At 45.9% G+C, this 21,542-nt stretch overlaps 1 protein-coding gene across 7 annotated transcripts in view; it reads right to left on the reverse strand.

The window, feature by feature from the left end:
• Positions 1-21,542, reverse strand: part of Dixdc1 (DIX domain containing 1) — an 81,225-nt gene that overhangs the window by 33,642 nt on the left and 26,041 nt on the right. For 4 of the 7 annotated variants that reach the window (XM_055621982.1, XM_055621983.1, XM_055621981.1 and 1 more), the window contains 5 exons: positions 16,057-16,186; positions 11,013-11,138; positions 7,780-8,011; positions 6,697-6,804; positions 131-243 (listed from right to left, as the gene is read on the reverse strand). In XM_055621982.1, coding sequence (XP_055477957.1) covers positions 131-243; positions 6,697-6,804; positions 7,780-8,011; positions 11,013-11,138; positions 16,057-16,186 — 709 coding nt within the window. Of the gene's footprint in view, positions 1-130; positions 244-3,155; positions 3,640-6,696; positions 6,805-7,779; positions 8,012-11,012; positions 11,139-11,249; positions 11,306-16,056; positions 16,187-21,542 lie in introns of those variants that run through there. The other 3 variants (XM_055621985.1, XM_055621986.1, XM_055621987.1) reach the window with 3 other exon arrangements.

Consider the following 21,542-nt stretch of genomic DNA (forward strand, 5'->3'; position numbering starts at 1 on the left):
TGACCCTACAGACACAGACGGTGAAGACAGACAAGGCCAGAAAGCTTAGAAGTAGATAGTCTGAGCTGCTGAAGTCTTCAGGCTTTAAAAGCCTTCCCTGAAGCAACCCAAACAGGCAGGCAGATGGTACCTGTTCTATTCTCTATTCCTTCGGTGGGAACAATCACAAAATCGGCTTTCTCTTCTGACTGGGTTATAATGGATTCACTCTTTGCACTGTGGATTGGACTGGGTGATGTCAGACTGTGATCAAACAAAAGAGAAGAGAAGCAATTATTATGAGCAGGTATACAGAAGTCAGCGTTCACAGTTCATCCCAGAGACATCTTCTTTACACCATGCCTTACATGATACCCAGCTCACAATTAGAACAAATCAACATTGCATGAAAAAATGAAAAAAAAAAAGTTCTTGGGAGTATTTTTGTTTTTCATGTCATTTAAAGATTTTATTTTTCAGTTACGTATATGTGAGCGTGTCCGTGTGAGGGGGTGGGGTGCTCCTGCAAATGCAGGCAGGGGTGTGTGATGTGTGTGTGTACGGGGTGTGGGCATGTGAATGCAGGCAGGGGTGTCCGGTGGTGGGAAGTGTGCCTGTGAATGTAGGTGCCTGCAAAAACAAGAAGGGTGTGCTGAGTTCCCTGGACCTGGAGTTATAGGTAGTTGTGAGCCATTCTAGGTGGGTGCTGGGAACTGAACTTGGATCTCCAGAAGAGCAGGAAGCAATCTTCACCACTGAGCCATCTCTCCAATACGCTAGGGAGTCTTCTCTATAATATAGCTTTAAGTATAACTGATTGAAATTATAGTTTCCCAGAATAGGCAATAAGTCATTGTTTTAATTTTTGTTTATCTACCACTATCAGTTCCTGGCCCATGTTCAGAGGATGACGGTTGTGTTTCGTGGAGCTGGATCAAAATCTTCTCTCCAGTAATCTGAGTCTCTCCAGCATCCCTAAGCTAATCTCACAAGAGGAGTATGACAGGGGACAGTTTGGAGGTAGAGACTGCTGGAGTACATGCAGTGCCGGGTGGGCAGAAGGCCAGGAACTCATCCTCAGGGGACCCAGGATATGATAAGAGTGGGGGCTGGCACAATGGCTTACTGGGTAAGAGCACCTACCGCTTTTTCAGAGGACCAAGGTTCAGTTCCTAGCCCCAACATGGTGGCCTTCAACTATCTGTAACTCCAGTTCCAGGGGATCTGACACCCTCTTTGGCCCTTCACAGGCACGAGACATGTATGTACATGTGTAAATAGAATGCATACAAAACAGTCATACACATATAATGAAAATATTTAAAAAAATAAGAGTGATAGGACAAACGGAGAAAACCCTGCTAGTGGCTGCTGGGTCAATGTTTTCTTGATTAGCTTTTACTAAAGAATTTTTGTTTGACATAGTTGCGAATCACCTCAAGACACCGTTCACTAATTCCTGTTCTGATGTGCATTTGGGAGAAAGTGTTCAGATTTTCAGGGAAGCAGACTTTACGTCTTCTCATGGACAAGCCAAGATGGGAACGTGAGGCTAATTATCTCTCAGGGATAGAGGAGTCTGGGGAGCCCTTTCCCCTCGATATGCTATGAGAACATCAACACTAACACAATCTCAGGGTCTGTGGAGTCTACGGCTCAGCCCCCTCTTAGGAATTCTTTCCAAATCCATCACCCAGACAACAGTGACAGTGTCTAGGACTCACTGACCCCCTTAATGTGCCCCTGAAGTCTCCCAGGCTAATCCTCACAGCCACAAGCAGGAGGTAACATTTCCTCTTCCCAGAAACCAGAGAAAAACTAGAGACAAACGCAGTGGAAGGAGCCAGACTTCAAAACCTGTGGGCCAGTGTGTCCTCAGTATCCACAGTTGAAGTGGTGGAAATTATCTCAATTGGTACTGTGTTCTCTTCTTTCTTAAAAATTAAAGTTTCAGGTCATTGCAGATCAAAGTAAGCTCATTTACCACATCTGTAGGTGCACAGATCAATCGAGTGAGAGAAGGGGTAGCAGGTAGTATTCAAAAATGTCGAGTGTTTTCTAGAACTCTCTTATCCATTTTACTGTGTAGGCAATCTGACCTCCAGGCCAACAGGAATTCACAGCCAGGAAGGTTCTCATGTAAAGGGACTGCGTCCTTGATAAAGAGAGATTTATGAGTGCCCAGGCCCCAGCATTTACCACTTACAAAACTGGGAATCCGGGTGCACAAAGCCTTTGTCAGCTGCTCCTCTTCCTCAGCTGACAAGGTGCTACGGATAGCAAGCACCACTGCCTGCATCTGGCTGGACCGCAGGAGGGATGTGCGAGACAAACCGGAGGGAGGGCGCAGTGGGGATCTACCGTGCTGAGAAACAGCTTTCCTAAAAGCATAGACGCATGCTCAGTTCCACCTCTCCCCTCCAAGTGCGCTGCCTCCCATATAAGGGCAGAAGGAGGCGGACGTCTGGATATCCAACCCCACCGGGGGAGTGGCAGAGCAGCCAAAGGAAAACAACATTTCTTTTTCTTGAAATGAGACTGCCAGGGTAAGGCCACCGAGATAAGACCTCGGTGGCAGGAAAATCCCAAGGCATGTGTCAGAGCAGTAACACCCACCAGGAAGAGGAAGGAGCTTTTAATCCTCGGCCTCAGGTCAAAGAAAAGTATCTTCATGCTAACTAATTGTAAAACTTGGGCTCCTCCCTAACTAGTTTAAAAGTCATACTTCACAAACGAATAATCCCTATTTATCATAATCTTCTCTGAAAACTATAATAATCCAGGCAGAGAACTGCTGATTATAAATAGCTCCTATACATACGTCTCTTAATCTAGCATCTCACCAATATGAATTTATCATACCAGCAAAACACAACAAAGATATTGCCAAATTATATTTACATCAAATTTTTAAATGGAAAATAGAAGAAAAGGTGAAGTCTCATCGCCCCTCGAAGTGCCTCCATTAGCAGACACAGAGTGAATCTGTAAGTGGAGCCTCGAGTCAGCTCCAAATTCCTAAAATCACTCTATTTTGTAGTGCTAATCCCAGACCAGCAGCCTGTTCTCACAGAATAGCGCCCCCAGTCATCTCTTGTCCCCCGCCAACCACGTTCCCTGTCCGAGCCCTGTTTCCCCCTCATTTCCCCACCTCAACGGCCAAAGTGGCATCTCACCATTTGACTTGTGTCCCTCCCATGGTCCCCTCCTGGCTCTGGCTTCAGCAAGCCTGCTTCCCTGGGTGAGGTGGGAGGCTGAGAGTCACATCGCTCCTAAATCCTGGCATGTCCCCCCGCGCCGCGGCTCGAAGAACGACTCCAGAGATCAGCCAGCCAGCGAAACGGTTCGCCCGGGTCTCCGGAGGAAGTAGGAAGGGCAGAGGTGGGCGTCCTGGCCCCGGGGACCGAGATGCTCCCTGGGGTGAAACGCGCTGTCCCGGCAGCTCAGACTCCGCAGCCGAGCCCCGGCGGAAGCCTCCTCCCATCGCCCGCGGCCGACTCCTGGCAGCTGCATCTCCGTCCCTGCGGCCGCGCGGCTCCGAGCATCCTCCGGGGCAGCCGCATCTTAACCCATCTCCCCCGGGGCAAGAGGCTCCCGCGGCTCCCGCTGAGCGTCGAGTGGAGTCCGGCGTGTGCTGCTCCGGCTCGGCGCCGCCTCCAGATCCCTCCCTGCTCTCCCCCTCCCGTCCCCACTTCCCCCCACCACCCCCCTTTCCCCAGGCTGTCACACGCCGCCAGGCAGCGCTGGGCTTCGGCCCAAGCGCAGCCGACGGCTCTGGGAGGAGAGGTAAGGGTGGCGGCCGGGGCCAGGGGCAAGGTCCAGACCTGGCGGGGAGGAGGGCAACCGGAGCCCCGGGAGCGACGGGGGATGGGCGGCGCCGCGGCAGAACCTCGTGGGTCTGATGGTCCTGGTGAGAAGCGTAGCAACGAAAACGTTGCTGCTCCTCTCTGACCCCTCCCTCCGTGGACGCGTGGCTTCAAGACTGATCTACCCCGTGGAGTTCAGCCCGGCTCTCCAAGGATTGGGAGACGCAGGCAGGAGGGACACTGTAGCTCCCGCGCACAAGCACACGCACGCGCGCGCTCATACACATACACATACACCGCAACAGTAAACCTGCAAAACGACCGCTGCTCCCACCTTCCTTTCCCTCTAGCGGTTCCTGTGTCGCTCCCTCACCTAACTAAAGGATCGTTCTGCTTGGGTGCAGTGAGAGGCTGGCCTGTTTAGTGGAGCAACAGGAGAGTAGAGCTTTGCCAGAGCATCCTTGAGAACCCGCAGGGGAAGGGACTCCACAGAATGTCTATTCTATATTCAAAGCTACACCCCACCCAAAACTGCAATATCTCCAAGATTCCTGGTCTTTCAGGAGTCACACGGCTGTAAGGCAGTGGAGGAAGTGGGCAAATGACAGAACCTGCTAGAAGCTCTCTCCTTTCCTGAGGGATCAACGAAGAAATAGGCAGAGTGCTGACACTATCCCATGACACAGAGGATGGCAAAAAACAGGAAGGAGAGGAAAACGGGAAAATCTGCACCTCTTCGACACATCTACAAACCGTTGGCCATTAGCCCAACACAGCCTTATGTCTGGTGGGTCCCTCACACTGATCTGACAGCTCCAGCTGCAATCTGAGCCCTGCCTAGAGGAAGGAAGCAGTCACCCTTAGAAGACTCACTCTTTTCCCCTCTCTAATTGACAGGCACACTCAGGCTCAGGAGAGCCAAAGGCCAGCAGGCACGCAGGAAGCAAGAGACCTCATTCTACAACAGAACAGCCTTTGATTCTGTACTGAGCCATAGACAGTCTCAGCAACAGGCAAAAAAGCAATGGTTTAGAGTCTCATTAAAAGCACCCCTACTGCTTCATGGTAGAGTTTCTTTAGGTCAAAATGCCTTCTAACCAGAGATGAGGTTTACACAAAATTATAAAGGTACTATACCAAACACTGAATGTTTAATGATGAATTGTTTGTTATAAATCCATTTCAGAAACAGAAGGTACACTCTATCTATAAACACTTTAAAGTTGAGCTAGGTTAGCAGTGTATATGATGATGGAAAGAGTTCCACAGAATCTCAATAAATCAGCAAACCGTCTGGCAAAATAGGATGGGACTGTATGAAGGGAAAAAGCAGGAGGAAGAAAAGAAGATGGGAAATACACATAAGTCACAATTAGACTTAAACAGATCAGAGGAAGCTGGATTGGAGCAGAAGGGAAAAGATCACTAGAGAATACATGAAATACAATTCAATAACAAAATCAAGTTAGCAAGTAGGCTGGGGATGTGATTATAGGGGCATAATCTCCATGAGCCGGGAGAGTAATCTTTTCCTGCCACTATACTTGGCATGGTCAGGCTCTTATTAGGGCAGAGTGTCCTGTTCTGGTCTCTGCACTTGGCACTAAGGGAAGCAGACACCCTTCTACTAGAGTCACACCCACCCACAGCCCACTTAAATGCATACTAATGTGCCCCAATTCCCAGTCCTATAAATGAATGTGGAAACAGTAATGCGTCAGACAGTTGTGCACAATTTTCTCTCTTGTCGGGAGCTTTTTCCAGCCTTCTGTGGCTGTAACTAAAGAATCAGACTCAGCCTGCAGGGCAGTGCCAGGGAGCTGGCTATCATAAACACTAGCAGCTGATACAAAAACACTGGGCTGGGCTGGACTCTGAAGGTCCCAGTCATGCCCCATGTGGTCAGAGCTAACTATTGTCACTAGGATGCGGCAGTTTCTGTGTATGGGAAATTCACTAGCACTGTATTCCATAATTCTGTCAACCCACAAACCACAGGCAGTGCTGAGAGCTAGTCCTTGAATGCCAAGCATAAACTGAGGAAAGCAAAAGAGGTTAGGTGCTTTTTGTTTTTCTTTGTTGTTGTTGTCGTCATCGTGTGTGTGTTTGTGTGTGTGTTTTGAGACAGGGTTTCTCTGTGTAGCCTTGGCTGTCCTGGACTTGCTTTGTAGACCAAAGCTGGCCTCGAACTCACAGAGATCTGCCTGCCTGCTTCTTGTTTTTCAATACTAGGGGTTGAACCCAGGACCTCTGGCATAGGAAGCACTCTATCACTAATCAGCACACCCCGCCAACTGTGGGGAGCTGAGGAAGCCAGGAGTGAGTATGTGAAGAACAGATAAAGTCCTGAGTGAATGTATACTACTGACATGGACACTGTCATGTCAAGGACCAATGCCTCAGGCCCATGGGAAATAGGCAAAGCCTTCCCCACATTGGTCAGGCTCAGAACTGGTAAAGTCTTCCCCTGGTATGAGTGCAAATGTTGACAGTGTGCAAGTATGAGTATTTACTAATGGTTGACCCATGGCAAACTAGCAGGTCATGGATGTTGAATGATTACAGCCCGAGATTGTTCACTTAGAGACCTACCATGACCAGCTCATTCTCCACCTCTGTGTTGTACCTAATAAATACTGAGGTTCCAGGTTGCATGTAGTAGGTGGTGCCTCTCCATCAGAGTGCAAGCACCCCTTGACCCCAACTTTTTGGTGTACATGTGGGTCATTTCTTTAGTATCTGTCCTTTCTTTACTCCCTTGCCACCGCACAGGTTTCCAGATCCAAGCCTTGAGGCATACAGTACTCAACCCCAAAGGTGCCCTTTTGTCTTGCTACTTGAAGCTTAGACTCCCCAAAGCAAGCAGCTCTCTGCCAAGACTGTAAAGGTACAGAATGTCAGACACACTCACCTGGAGCAGCTAGACTCAGACGGGGACTTTTGTTGCCCTTCGTATTGCTGCACAAGTGCGCGCACACTCCAGTATGGATTCTCGATCTCCTCATCCATGCTGCTGTTCCTAAAGGTGAGAGGGTGGGATGGGGAGCCAGAAGAGAGGACAGTGTTAGATATGTAGCTCAGGTCAGCTCTGCAAGTACAGATATCCTGCCACTCAGTGTGCACTACAGGGAAGAAATGAGTGAGGCGGCTGGGCAGCCTGGCACACACCTACCACTCCAGCATCAGGAGGTAAAGGCAGGAGGACCAGGAGTTTGGGCTATGTAGATAGCAAGATCTTGTACACACACACACACACACACACACACACACACACACACACAGAGGGAAAGATAAAAAGAGGGAGGGAGGGGGAATACATGCATTTAGAAGGTGAAAAAGGTAAAAATGCTTTCTTCTAAGGCACTAAAACCTGGAAGAGAAGGCAAACACAAAAACGAGTAATTTTAGCAATGCCTGTGACACCGCAGGGTCATGTTCTCCTTTAGCAACTACACAACCCTCACAGCACTTCCTAGCATGAAATTTCAAGGCAGACTAGCTTTGTGAATACATCCCAGGATACAGCCTCCCCCAGACTGACTACATATCTCCCAATGAAGAAAGCACATTGTGCCAACTTCATTTATTTAATTTTTGGGGATGACAGCAAACTTTCACACATGGTTCCTTACATTCTTCTAGCTGCAAAGTAAATATCTCCAAAGAAAAGGCTTAGTGTGGCTTGCTGCTCTGGGCCTGTAATCTGAGCTATTAGGAAAGCTAAGACAGCAGGAGCATACATGATATAAAAGTTGCCCCCTTGCTTAGTTTGTGTAAGGCACTAGGTTCACTAGCCAGTATCATCATCATCATCAAAACAAACAAACAAAAAGGCCAAGCTTTTCTCACTAAGATTTCCCTCCTCCACTGTATTTGGTTATCTTTTCTGCAGTGTGGGGCTGTTTGATTGCTGTTTCCATCTACTTGCACTGTAATTATCTAAGCAAAGAAATGCCGGGGGGGAAAAATCCAGTTCCTCTCCCCAGATTTTTACCTCTGTCTATACCGGAAGACATCCCGTCCTGACCGTGACATGTCATGGCACACATCAGCCAGAGCAGCGGCTGCTCCTTGGGCCACAGCAGTAGCACAGTGTGGTTGGTGGCTCTGCAGTGGGGCTTTGGAGTCTCGCCCCTGGCTCACCATCCGGCTAGAGCCAGGTTTAAAGTGAGCTGCCAAGGCAAGGACCAGCCTCATGATGGACTTCAGGTTTCCTTCCACAATGTCTAAAGACAAGACAGAGCAAAAGGTGTTGAGAGGGAGGGAGAGGCTGTGGATAAATGTGATGTGTATATATATATATATATATATATATATATATATATATATATATATATATATATACATACATACATACACACACACACACACACACACTGTGATCTAGTAAACCAGGCAGGAAGTCTCCATTCTCATAAAGCCATGTTGAACAAGGGTACACAGAAGGCTTCAAAGCAATGACAGTAAAGTATGATAATTATATTGGTTAGAGGTACAGGGGTCTTTAGGAGTTCATGGGGAGTTACCTTAGAGGTGTCAAGGATTGCTAGAGGAAGTGAGCCCTCAATTGAGGCTGGGTTAGGGGAGATGCTTCATTAGCTAATAGGAGAGAAGGGATAAGAACAATCCAGGAAAAAGTACATTCAAAGTCCCAGAGATGAGTGTAATGGGTGATCTTGCCCATTAGGAGAGCTACAGACCAAGTGGCTACTGAGCACTTAAATGTCACCACTCTGAACTGAAATGTGTTCTTAAAAAGTACTGCAATTACATGTAATTAAATGTTAAGTAATACCCCCACACACACACACACGGGAATGCAAAAGATCTCAGACAGTATAAAAATAGAATGTGGGGCTAGAGAGATGGCTCAGTGGTTAAGAGTGCTGGATACTCTTTCCAGAGAACCCAGGTCCAGTTCATAGCACCCACATGGCAGCTCGCAAGCATCTGTAACTCCAATCACAGGGAATCTGATGCCATCTTCTGGACTCTGAGAGCACCAGGCACACACATAATGCACAGACATACATGCAGGCAAAATACCTGTACACATAAAAATAAATAAAATAAAATGTAAAATACATTTTATATTTTGTTTAATGTAATGTTTAATATTGAGTTGATGATAAAGTGATCATGTTATGGTCATACTGGGTTAAAATGTATTATTAAAACTATTTTAAGCCCTTGCTGTTTATAATGTAGCCTTAGAACGCATTTAAATTTTTATATGGTATGCAGTGTATGTCTATGGTCCAGCAGTATGGTGGAGAAAGTGAAAGAGCTGACAAGAGCCCCAGAGCTCAGCAGGAGAACAGAAAGCTAAGAAAGGAAATCACAGGCTGGGAAGTATGGAACCAGGAAAGATGCTGGATTTTACCCAGGTGACTTCCAGGTGCACAGTGGTAGCACAATGATATGTGCTCCAGCTGTTCACTCCAGCTGTAGCATGGAAAGCTAAAGGGAGAGGGAAATCAGTGCAGCAGGACTTATTAAGAAACACTGAGGGCTGGAGAAATGGCTCAGAACTTAAGAGCACTGGCTGCCCTTCCAAAGGTCCTAAATTCAATTCCCAGCAACCACATGGTGGCTCACAACCATCTATAATGAGATCTGGTGCCCTCTTCTGGCATACAGGTGTACCTGCAAGCAGAACACTATATAATAAATAAAATTTAAAAAAAGAAAGAAACACTGAGCCTCTTCAGGTAAAAGACAATGATGCCCCAAATGGAGTGTTCCCTTAAAATAGTTCATTTTACTGGGACAGATCCCCAAGCCCACTCCACATGGGGACCAGATAAAAGCTATCACTGCACTCTAAATTCTGCCCTAGAAAAAAAGAGGAAAGAACACACACACACACACACGAGAGAACATGCATTCTGAAAGTTCTGGCTAAAGTTAATGCAAGGAAATGAATACAGTTCCATTGTTCGGCTTTATAGCCTTTCAAATGTACAAAGCATGCAAAGGATTATTTGATGTCTTCTACCAGAAGCTCTTAATGGTCACTATTTGCTCACCTGAGTAACTTCAAACACGCAGAACATCAACAACCCAACATGAAAGCGTTCCTCCCACCCTCACTCTCGGCAAACCAACCTACAGACAACAGACCCAAAAGCTGCTGCTGAAACGCAGCCAGATCTAGTCAGTTCTATAAAGGCATCAAAAGGAGAAAGGAGCCTGTGCTTTCTAAGGACCCCTATGTAGCTTCTTCCTTACAGCATGGGCAAAGGGTCACAACGTTACAGAAGGCTACATATAAAGGCTGCAGGGCCCTTTTGTCTGCATGGAATGCTCTCACAGCCAAAAAAAGAAAAAAGAAATGCTATAAAATAATCTCCTTTTAAGCTAAGTGTGGTACACCTCTCTTAAGCACCAGAACTTAAGATACAGAGGCAGGAAAAACACCTAAGTTGAGGAAAGCCTAAGATACAGCAAATTCCAGGTCAGCCAGGAATTGAGACATGGCCTCACTGTGTGTGTGTGTGTGTGTGTGTGTGTGTGTGTGTGTGTGTGTGTGTGTGTCTCAAGCCCGGGAGGCATTAGAGATGTGTCTCAGTTGATTCACTGCTTGCCTGGCACTCACCAAGCCTTGAGTTCAGTCCCCAGCACTAGCTGGGTGATGGTGCAGTTTTGTAACCTGAGTACTGAGGAGGTAAAAGCTACAGGATCAGAAGGTCAAGGTCATCCTTGGCTCCATAGCAGTTTCATGACCATCCTGGGCTACATAACACCCTATCTCAGAAAATAAAGAAAAATAGAAGAAATGAGATAGTTTCTTCTAGGAAATTGAATAGAAAAGTGTAAGTTATGACGGTTTATAAATACTACTTGATCACAAAACCCAAAGAACTAAAAAAATGCAATCTGTCTTCATTCTTGATAATTTAAACGAGACATCCCAAAACTAATGTTTCAGTTTTGACATTTATTCTTGTATCATTAATTTTCCCACACACATTCAAGCAGACATATATTCAATTCAAATTACTGGAGAGCTTCTACCTCTAGCCAGGTCTCTGGAGCACTGGGATTTCAGTACTCCATCACTGCCTTCCAAGAGTGCCTCTGTCTTCATGAGAAAAGGGTACAAGGCCATGGGCTAATCCTACTCCAGTCTGCTCAGAACCGCTGGTCATATGGCCAAAGGAGCATTCAGACTGGTCTGTAGTGGTGAAGCTGGGCATTTCTTCTGAGGACAGGGTACTGACTAACCTTTGGCTGAGGTCTGGTGCATACGGATCTTCTTGGAAGCCACGAACTGCAGAACCCTCTCCACGTTACTCTTCATCTCTTGTTGGTTACTGGGACTCAACTGTACTCCACTCAGTTTTTCTCCTGCTGTTAAGAGAGGGGGAAAAACACCAACATCATAAGGGAGAAATTTATCATCGTCTCAAAGCAGTCAGACACAAGAGAGGGGATGCCAACACTAAGAATCTCTATACATACGTGACTTATGTCCTGGTGTGTGCACCAGGGGAAGTGGTGGAGAAGAGAAAAATGAAAGACTGTCACAACCCTTTGGTCTCTCAAATGTAAACCCATAATCTTGTGACGTTATTTGCGTACATTTATTAATGCAATAAATATTCATGAGTTGCCACCCTGTGCCAAACACTGTTCTGGGCCCTACAGAGAACAGAGAACAAAGTAAACAAAGTCTCTTTCTCCCGTGAATGTCTAAAATATAACAAGTCACTGTTTAGTGTAATCTGAGTATAAAGACTGAGAAAAAGTAGTGATCCTGACCTTTCTGATAATATAGTTTTGCAAAGCCTGAATTTAAGAAGTGCCAGGCCAGGCTAAAGAGCCATACAGACGGACACCAACATGGGGTTAGCAGAGACTATCTGAGGAGCAAAAAAAAAAAAAAAAAAAAAACCAACCAGTGTGGCTAGCTAGGTCACATGCCTATGACCTCACTAGTTGGGAGGCTGAGGCAAGAGGTTCAGGAACCAAATCAGGTTAATCAAACTTATCCATGCTACACAGCAAGTTCTGGGTCAGCCTGGGCTACATGAAAATAAATAAATAAACAAAGAAAGAAAGAAATGACCAGTGTGACTAGAGTGCAGTTATTAGAGTCAAGAGCCAGGAGAGGCCACAAAGGTAAGCAACGCTGGTCACACAGGGCTTTGTGGAACACAAGAACAATCCAGAATTTTATTCTGAGGGTATTGAAAAGCCAGTGGGGACTTCCAGACAGGGTAGTGACATTATCTAGTTTGTGGTTTCCAAAGTTGACTGGCATAGATATAATAGATACAGATCATGAAGGGGACGAAACAGATGATGGCTGTCAGGATGGTTGTCGCAACATTCGAGACCAGAGACAAGGATGGTTGGGGGCTTAAGTGGAAGAGAATGGCTGGCCAGAAGTCAGATGTTGAGCATATTTTGAACACAAAGCAGAAGGTGTATGTTAAGAACTGGCTGTGATCCAGGAAGGGAAGAAAATACGAATGACTTCCGTGTTCTGCTTCACAAGTGAGAGAATGTTAACAGGAGGTGCTCCTTGACAAAGATGTGAGCAAGGCAGGGAGGGTAAAGAAACAAAAAGTATGGGTGTGGGTGAGGAGGTAAGGAAATAAAAAGTTCTGATTAGCTGTATGTAAGGCATCCAAGCAACAGCGGTGAACAGGACGCTGTCTGGGCAAGTCTAGAAATCAAGGAAAAGCTGAAGGCTACATACACAAAATTAGGGAGAGAGTATGACGCTCTCCCTTTTCTCTGATGTATGTGTGAGTGCACATGAAGTGTGTGGTGTGTGTACACATAGGTGTGCATGGCTGTTGCACGGAAGAAGCTGATATCCTGCTCTGCCACCATACTTTATTCCCTTCAAACAGGTTCGTTTGTTTGTTTACCTGGAGCTAGGGAGGCAGTCAACATGTATCAGTGATCCCCCTGTCTCCACCCCCACACAGTGCTGGAGTTATGGGTACACTTGTGATCATGCATAGCTTTTGTTTTGTTTTGTTGTTGTTGTTGTTTGGTTTTTCAAAACAGGGTTTCTCTTTGTATACCTGGCTGTCCTTGAACTCAAAGGGATCCACCTGCCTCTGTCTCCTGAGTGCTGGGATTACAGGCATGTGCTATTGTGCCCAACTACCATGCATGGCTTTTTAAACATGAGTACTGGGGATTCAAACTCCAAACCTCATGCTTGTGCATGAACCATCACTGAGTCGTCTCTTCAGCCCTGTTGAGGTTATTTCAGGCTGAAGATATGCGTTAGTTGAAAACTGCTTGCCTAGCATGTTCAAGGCTAACTCATTTTCCAGAAAAACATACTCACACTGTTTAAAACCTGGATCTCGGAAAAACAAAAACACATATTAACACTGTTCCCATGTCCATAGACTATCTCTGGAAATAACCCTGGCTGCCAGAATGGTGGATAGGTAACTGTGATGGCTAACACTGATTATCTATCAACCTGACAGGATATACAATCACCTAGGAGACATGTCTCTCCATTATGGGACTATTCCTATTAGGTTAGGCCATGTCTGTGAGAGAAAATCTTAATTAAGTTAATTGAGGAAAGAACCCCTAAACATGGTCAGCAGCATTCCCTGCGCTTGGGCCCTGGACACATGAAAGTGAGCTGAGCACGCCTGCATGCACTGCTCTCTCTTGGATGTGGCTGCAACTTGACCAGCTGCCTCAAACCCCTGTCACCACTTTTTCTCTACCTTCAAACAGGAAGCCAAAATAAACTTGCCCCCCCCTTTTTTTTCTGACACAGGGTTTCTCTGTGTAGCCTTGGCTGTCCTGGACTCACTTTGTGGACTCAGACTCACAGAGATCTGCCTGCCTCTGCCCCCCAGAGGGCCGGGATCACAGGCATGCACCACCTCACCTGTCTAAACCTTTTCTTCTTTAAGTTGCTTTTGCCCAGGGTATTTTGTCATGGAAACAACACAAGTATTAAAATATTACCTGTTAAAGAAATACAGGTAGAAGAAGGGCTTTTTTTTTTTTACTTTAATTCTTTTGTGCCTACATTTTCTGCTCTTCCACATGCAACTTATTGAAATAAAGAAAAAAGAAATGCTTAAAATGGACTTTGAGATTCTTTTTCCATTTTATTTTTGGTTATGTGCACATGTGTACATTGGGGTGTGTGTGTGTGTGTGTGTGTGTGTGTGTGTGTGTGTGTGTGTACAGAAGACCAGAAGAGGGATGGCCCAGAGCTGAGGGATGGCCCAGAGCTGGAGTTACAGAAGACTGTGAGCCACCCTACTTGGGTGGTGGGAGGCAGAAGCGGCACACATACTCTTAGTAGCTGAGCACCTCTCCAGCCAGGAATCTGGAAGTAAAACAGAGCTAGGTTTGCACCTCTCCCTGGATGCTTAAAGTTATGTGAACTTGTGAAGTTGCTGAGCCTCGTAAACTCCATCAGGAAAACAGTACAGGTCGATCATCCATATCTAAAGCTCTGAACTATCAAATGCCCCAAATCTGAAACATTGTTAGTATTTTATGAATACGGCTGTATGTAAGTATGTCAGTGCATACCCGGTGCCCAGGGAGGCCAGAAGAGGTCACCAGAGGGCTCAGAACTGGAGTTACTAATAGATGGTTGTGAGTCACCATGATGAGTTCCAAAAGACCACAGAACTCAAACCCTGGGCCCCAGAAAGAGCAACCAAAGATCTAACTGCTGAGTCACCTCTCCAGCCTAAAAATCTAAAACATTTTAAGTGTCATACAGGTGATCAAAAATTTTCTGATTTGAAGGGGCATTTGGATTTTCCTCAATGCTTAGTTTTAAGTGGTCAACTGTTTCGTTTTTGTTTGTTGTTTGTTTGTTTGTTTTTTAATTCATCATCTGAAGCATTTTTGGTCCAAGAATTTTGGATGACAGATACTCAGCCTGAGCTCACACCTACATCCCAAATAAATCAAAGTAACAAACATGGCTATTTTATATACACACATACACACACGCACATATATACACTTATTCAGTATCCATTGTTTATTTTTATAGATCTTCCTCTTTGTTTCCTGAAAATGGGAATAATAATGTTTCCTAAGGGTGTGATGGCCAAATAAATTCATACAGGATACAGCGCATTACATCCTAGCAGCTGCAATTACTCCTGCTACTTATGCTCATTACAAATGAATACTCAATCATGAACTATCTCAAAAAAGTATTCACAGATAGGCTGCCTGCTGCAAACCAGCTTCTCCCACACCACACACCTCTTGACACTAAGCAACATCAACTGACCAATAATAAATATTCAAGAACTTATTCTGTGCACCAGGGTTTGTGGATCCATGAAAACAAAATAGTGTATCATTCTCTTCAATAGCTCAGTCTATACCATGACTAATTGCCAGCCACTGAGAGAAATCCTAGAAAGCTATAGACAAACACTATAGACATAATACTATAGAACCCTAATAAGAACAGCACCTGGAATTAGAGAGGAAATCCCTTCCATGAAAACACATGGATCTGAATGTCATAGGGGGAAGTCCTTTTGTTGGTGAAGTTTTCTCTTTGGCCTGGATGCTACTCCCTTTCCTGTTTTTATTTTTGTTCTCTCTTTCTCTTTCTCTCTCCCTCTACCTCTCTCTCTCTCTATCTCTCTCCCGTTCTTCTCCCTCTCCTCTCTCTCTCCCCCTCTCCCTCTCTCCTCTCTTTCCATCTCCTCTCTCTCTCTCTCTTTCTCCATTTTCCACTCTCCTCTCTCCTCTCTCTCTCCCTGTCCCTGTCCCTCTCTGGCACATGGATGCTGGTAGTTGAACCCAGGTCCTCTGCAAGAGCAACCTCTTTCCTCAACTGCTGAGCCACCTCTCTAGCCCCACCAGTTCTGTTTTTAATTTAGACAGTTCTTCTGGAATCCATCCTACCCTATTTAAACATTAGTTCTTCTGGTCTGCCATTCCTAAACCAATAGGACTAAGGCAGAGCATCTCTTCTATGTATCCTCCTCTGCTTACCTCCATCAGAATATTAAGTACAGTAATAAACCAGACCTCACTTTCCAGTCTTTCCAATTAGAATGGAAACCTTTGAGGGCAGTGACAGGGTAAACGACTTCCCTTATAACACAGTGCCTAACACACAGTGTTTATTGACCAATGTGTGAATTAACCTTGGGCAAATATTTTAGGTCTTCCCAACTTTGTTGCTGTGTGTTCTAAAGAAGGAACAACCTGCTTCGAAGGACGAATGGAGAAGAAAGAAGTCAGTTCTCGTCTACGCTACCATCAGAGTCCAAGGCCAACTGACCAACAATCTCGATGAGATAGGCCAGGATCACTCCATCTCGGAGATCCTGTCGCAGGTCCTGCACAGGCTTCACGGATGGCCTCTTCTTCAGCTGGGCATTCACCCAGGCCACATAGGCCTGTAGCTGTTGCTGGAAAATAAAAGGTGGAGATAAGGGAAAGATGGCATATCAGTCTTATCCTCTAACCCCTATAAGGCAGCTTGAGAGCGTGAGGTACAGTGGGAAGTCTATACCAGGAAGGAGAGAAAGGTTAAGATATCATGATCAGGCCCAGAGCATGTTCCAAAATCCCTAGCTTTAGGTTAACACTCAGGGATAAGCTGACCTCTGACTTATTCAATACTGCAGACTCAGATAGAGGCCAGTGTCCCTAGGGCGTCACTCCCACCTCCATGCTCTGTTGATCAAGGCTGAATCCAGGGCCCCAGGCAGTATTTGGGTACAATCACTGCTGCCTGCAGCCCACCATGCTTTGCAGTCACAGGTCCTCATGTACTTTACGCACAATGGACAGTGGCACTCCTTTTAATTGATCTTGTAAGACCCAGATACAAACCCAAACACAGCACTACCTCCCACAGCTGCTTTCCTCAGAACGACATAGGTTCGGTCATCTTAACAGGCAAGATTAACCCTCCTGAGCCCATAATCCTGGGATTGCTACAGAGCTAGTTTTAATCTGTGTTTTATATGGTCAAAGAGGATCTGATTGCATAAGACTGATACAGAGAAGGAAAAGGAAACCATAAAGTGGACCGTGGCTCTGAGGACAGAGGGACATTTTCCTTTACTTCGGCACTGTACTGCAACAAGGCTTCTAGATTGGGACACGTAAGGAACCCATCCCAAGCCTTACACAACCCCACCTGTTCTATTTTCCATTAAACACAACTTGTACTCTGAGAGTTAGGCTTTGAAATCTCAAGCAAACACAAACAATATCACAGTACGGGTGGCAGATGTTTCACTTCTGTTACAGCCCAAGATCCCCAACCTAAAAATTAAGTTCAAGGGCCAATTATATTAAACTATAATTTGGTCGAAGTACAATTGATTTCCAAGTCTCAAGCACTTCCTTGGTGAAAGGATGCTGCTGGAGATTATTACTGGCTGCTTTCCTGGGCTCAAATTAAATCATTAGTTTCTCTGCTGATTTTTAGAAATCATCACCGGGAGACAGTGCTAAGACGATGATCCAGCGGCTACTTACACTGTAGGACCCACAGTGGCCAGCAGGGGTCGGTAGGAGGAATCTAACATTTATTGAGAGCCTGCCACGAACTAAACACCATTTCTGTGTTGTGTTTTGTTTCTGTAATGCCAGAGATTGAACCTAAGGCCTGGTGTGTGCTGGCCAAGTGATCTAGCCTTGAGCAGTATCTACTGCCCTGTTTCCGGTATTCTAATTTAACTACTAATTCTGGTGTTCTGACACAAAAATGGATGCTTACCAAAGGGTTGTTTTTATATTTTATTTACTTTTGTGTGTGTTTGTATGTATGCTGTGTGCTTTATGAGGTGCGGGTGTGGAGGCCAGAAGATAGCCAGTGAAAGTCAGTTCTCTCCTTCCACCGTGAAGGTCTTGGAGACTGAACTTAGGATGTTAGACTTAGCAGCCAGCATCTTTGCCCACTGAACCATCTTGCCAATCCTTGTCATCATTATTGTTACCCACATCATCATCTAATTTGATTTTCCCTCCCAAAAAAAGTGTGTGTGTGTGTGTGTGTGTGTGTGTGTGTGTGTAAACAAAAAACAAAAATCACCAGAAAGCCAGTATTATTTCCATTTTATGGATAAAATTTGAAGAAGTGACAGAACTTCCCCAATGTGCCCTGGACACAGCATGTCCAGTTCTAAAATCCAGTTGACATTGCCCATGCTTGCACAAAGACCCCTCACTATGCACTCACTGCAGAAGAATGTACGTCTGCAACCCAACCCCAGAAAGCAGCTGAGACATAATGCTCCAAGCCACTGCCTGAGCAGTCAAGAGAAAGGTACTTCTGGGGTGACTGCTCTGGTTTAAGGGAAACAGATTTAGAGCAGACAGGGCATTAAGAGTAACACTGAGGTGGCAAAACTCCCAATAGGGAGAGGTGATGTATACCCACAATCCCAGGTTTTAGAAGATGGAGCCATCTTGAGGTTAGCCTGGGCTACAGTAACTCCTGTCTGAGAACAAAAAACCACTGAACTCCTAATCATTTTTTTCTGTATTTTTTTCATGTCTCACAACACAGTCCTGGCTGGAGCAGAACTCACTACGTAGATCAGGGTGGCCTAGAACTTTTAGATATTCCCCTGCTTCTTCCTTCCAAGAACTGAAATTATGGCGCTGTGCCACCACACCTGGCTCAACTTCCCTGTAGATACTATCAATCACCTTTGGTTCACCCTCCAAGTATTCCTACTTTGAGCTCTTCATTGGCCTCCCCATTTCTTAGCTGCTCTACAGCAGGCCTGTCTGTTCTGCCCTATGAGGTACTTTGGTTGTGCAATGGGAGTAGACCTTGGGGTATCTGTGATGATTTGTGTCATCACCCCCTATTCCTCCATGTCCCTGTCATGCCTCAGTCTGTCCAGATCATACCCATTTTCCCAAGTGCATCATGCTTTCTTGCCACTGCACCTCCATCTGCCAGCCGGTGCTCTTAGAAGTCTCTGCACAGCACTGCTTTTTCAAGTAGTGATGGCCTCCCTGACCCTCTCACATACCTCAGACTCCACAAGGACTCTGTGTGTGTCATTCAGCTGGTTCACCAATAATCTGAATGCAAGCCGTGGGACTATAAAGATCTCTATCTTTCCACAGTTTGCAGGAAGGGGCTGGGGAAGTGGCTCAGTGGGCCAACTGCTTGTACGAATACAAGTGTAAGAACCTGAGCTTGGATCCTGAGCACTCACATAAAAACTGGGCACAGTGGATGCTGCGCACCTAAAACACAGCACTGGGTGTGAAGACAAGGCAAACCACAGAAGCCCGCTGGCTGGACCATCTACCAAAGCTCCAGGTCCAGGAGAGGCCGTGTCAGAAGGCATGAGGAAGGCATCCCAATATCAGCCTCTAGCCCCCACACACATACCCCTGCACACACACACACCAGCACACACAGACCTCTGTACACACACCCCTGCACACACATACATACACCAGCACACACATACCCCTGCTCACAAATGTCCTTGCTGAAAGAGGCCTGTGCTCCAAGGGAGCCCACAGGATGCTGAGATGGCGTTAGCACAGCACGGAGGCCAGGAGGTTAAGGACAAAGGAGGCAAAACATGAACTCAAAAAAGTCACACGGTGTGAAATATGATCTCTGTGGGGAGCCACAGAGTTCCAAATTATTTTTTCCTCTTAGAGCAACTAGTGCTCCACAAATATTTGTTTCCTGTGAGAATCACGTCAGGTTTCTTTAGGCCCACACTAAGTTACCAAAGAAGGCCCACTGTGCAGGGACAGGTGAGTCTTCAGTAGGCCAAGGTGATTTCTTCTAAAGTAACCTGGCCTCGCCTGCAAAGAAGCAAACTGCCTTGGATGCTAAGCACTTCTCATGAGCATTAATCCCTGCTGGGGTCTCCAACAATAGGGGATCACAGCATGAACGCTAACAGTCCACTTCTATTCTGTATCAAAAGCTACTTCCCTTAAACGCACTTTTCCCTCCTGTTAATCTGCTTGACTTAGATGGTCTAGCTATGATGAAGACTAAAAACTGAGACTCGGAATAAGGTACTTAATCCACTCAAAGCCACTCAGACAGTGAACTGTAAATATGGGGTTTGGATTCAATACCCAAGGCAAAGTTAAAGTTCTCCCCGCACCCAAATGAATGCATCTCTGAGCTGCAATTCTGGTGAGCCTCAAAGGACACTCTTTAGTCTAAAGTACCCGTCCTCAGGTGACGAATGGGTCCCTTGTGCCTTGCTCATCTATACTAAGTGGCTCTCTCCTGCGCAGTGTGGTTCAGACCAGCCTTAACGGCACCCCTTGGGAATCCACTGGAAAAGCAGACTCTTGGTACCTCCCAGCTCAACCAAATTAGAACTTGCATTTTAACAGAATCCCTTGATGTCTGTAGGCCCATTTGAGCGTGGAAAAAAGCAACTCAGACCACGGGTCCTCTCTCTGGATGCTTGGCACAGCATCGAAGAGCTGGGATGTCATTCGGAGCCAGAGTCTCTTCAGCTTATGGGGATTATTATCCTTCTGGCCTAAAGGTCTCTGGGACCCTGACACTTCACACTGCTACAACACATTGTGTGTAAAGGACAGGTGGTGGGCACTCACTCGTTTCTCTCCTTTCCTTTCTTCTTCCTTTCTGTCTCTCCTTCCTCCCTTGCCCCACCAGACCACGCTGTTGGCTCATACTGGCAGGGTCATCCAAAATCCCTAAGGATAATTTTTTAATTTAATAACTTTTCATTGGGAAACAATCTCTGGCTTATGGAAAAGTAAACATGAGATCGGGACATGGTTTCATCAGGAGACAATTTGCCTCCCATGCAGAAGGCTCTGGGGTCAATCTCCAGCACTACATAAAATGGGTATGGTGATGACATGCCAAAAATCCCCTTCAGGCAGGGGGATCAGAAGTTTAAGGCCTCTCAGCTACACAGCAAGCTTGAGGCTAGCCTTGACTATACGTATCCCATCTTTAAAAAAAAGTAACACTGCAAAGAGCTCATCCGTATCACTGCCCAGGTCACCACCAGAGAGCTACAGCATCGTGATCAAAACAGGAAACCACCACTGACAGAGTATTTTGGTTTGTTTGTTTGTTTGTTTGTTTGTTTGTTTTTGTTTTTGTTTTTTTTGCTTTTGAGACAGGGTTTCTCTGTGTAGCCTTGACTGTAGACCAGGCTGACTTTGAACTCACAGAGATCCGCCTGTCTCTGTCCTTGAGTGCTGGGATAAAGGGGTTCACCACCACACCCTGCTCCACTGACATAATCTACATATTTCCTTTGAATTTCTTCTTTTAAAAGCACCCACCTGGGTCCCCAGATCAAACTGAAGTTGTCAGGCTCAGTGGCAAGCACTGAGCCATCTCACTGACCTTTAATAGTTTTTCTCATGATGAAACTCAGTTTATAGTTTTGAGCAAGAATAGTATGCCTTTCTAAGAGCTTTTTTTTTTTGGAGATGAAGAGTCCCAAGCCAAGTTCAAGAGTCTTGAACTTGTTATGTATCTAACACCTGATCCTCCTGCCTCTACCCCCAAATGCTGAGATGCCAGGCAGGTGCTACAATGCCTGGTTTTCTGTGGTGCTGAAGATCAAACCCTGGGCTTCATGCATGCCAGGCAAGCACTCTGACCCATCAAATATCTCCAGCAGAGAACGTATGGCAGAGTCCCTGGCATTGTGGCCAGACTCTTCACACCCTGACAGACCTAGAAGCAGAGAGAAATTAATTTGGGTGATACAGGATTCCTTCCTTCCTTCCTTCCTTCCTTCCTTCCTTCCTTCCTTCCTTCCT

Source organism: Psammomys obesus, unplaced genomic scaffold (assembly GCF_907164565.1).
Source record: "Psammomys obesus unplaced genomic scaffold, mPsaObe1.curated_primary_1811, whole genome shotgun sequence".
NCBI classification, from domain to species: domain Eukaryota; kingdom Metazoa; phylum Chordata; class Mammalia; order Rodentia; family Muridae; genus Psammomys; species Psammomys obesus.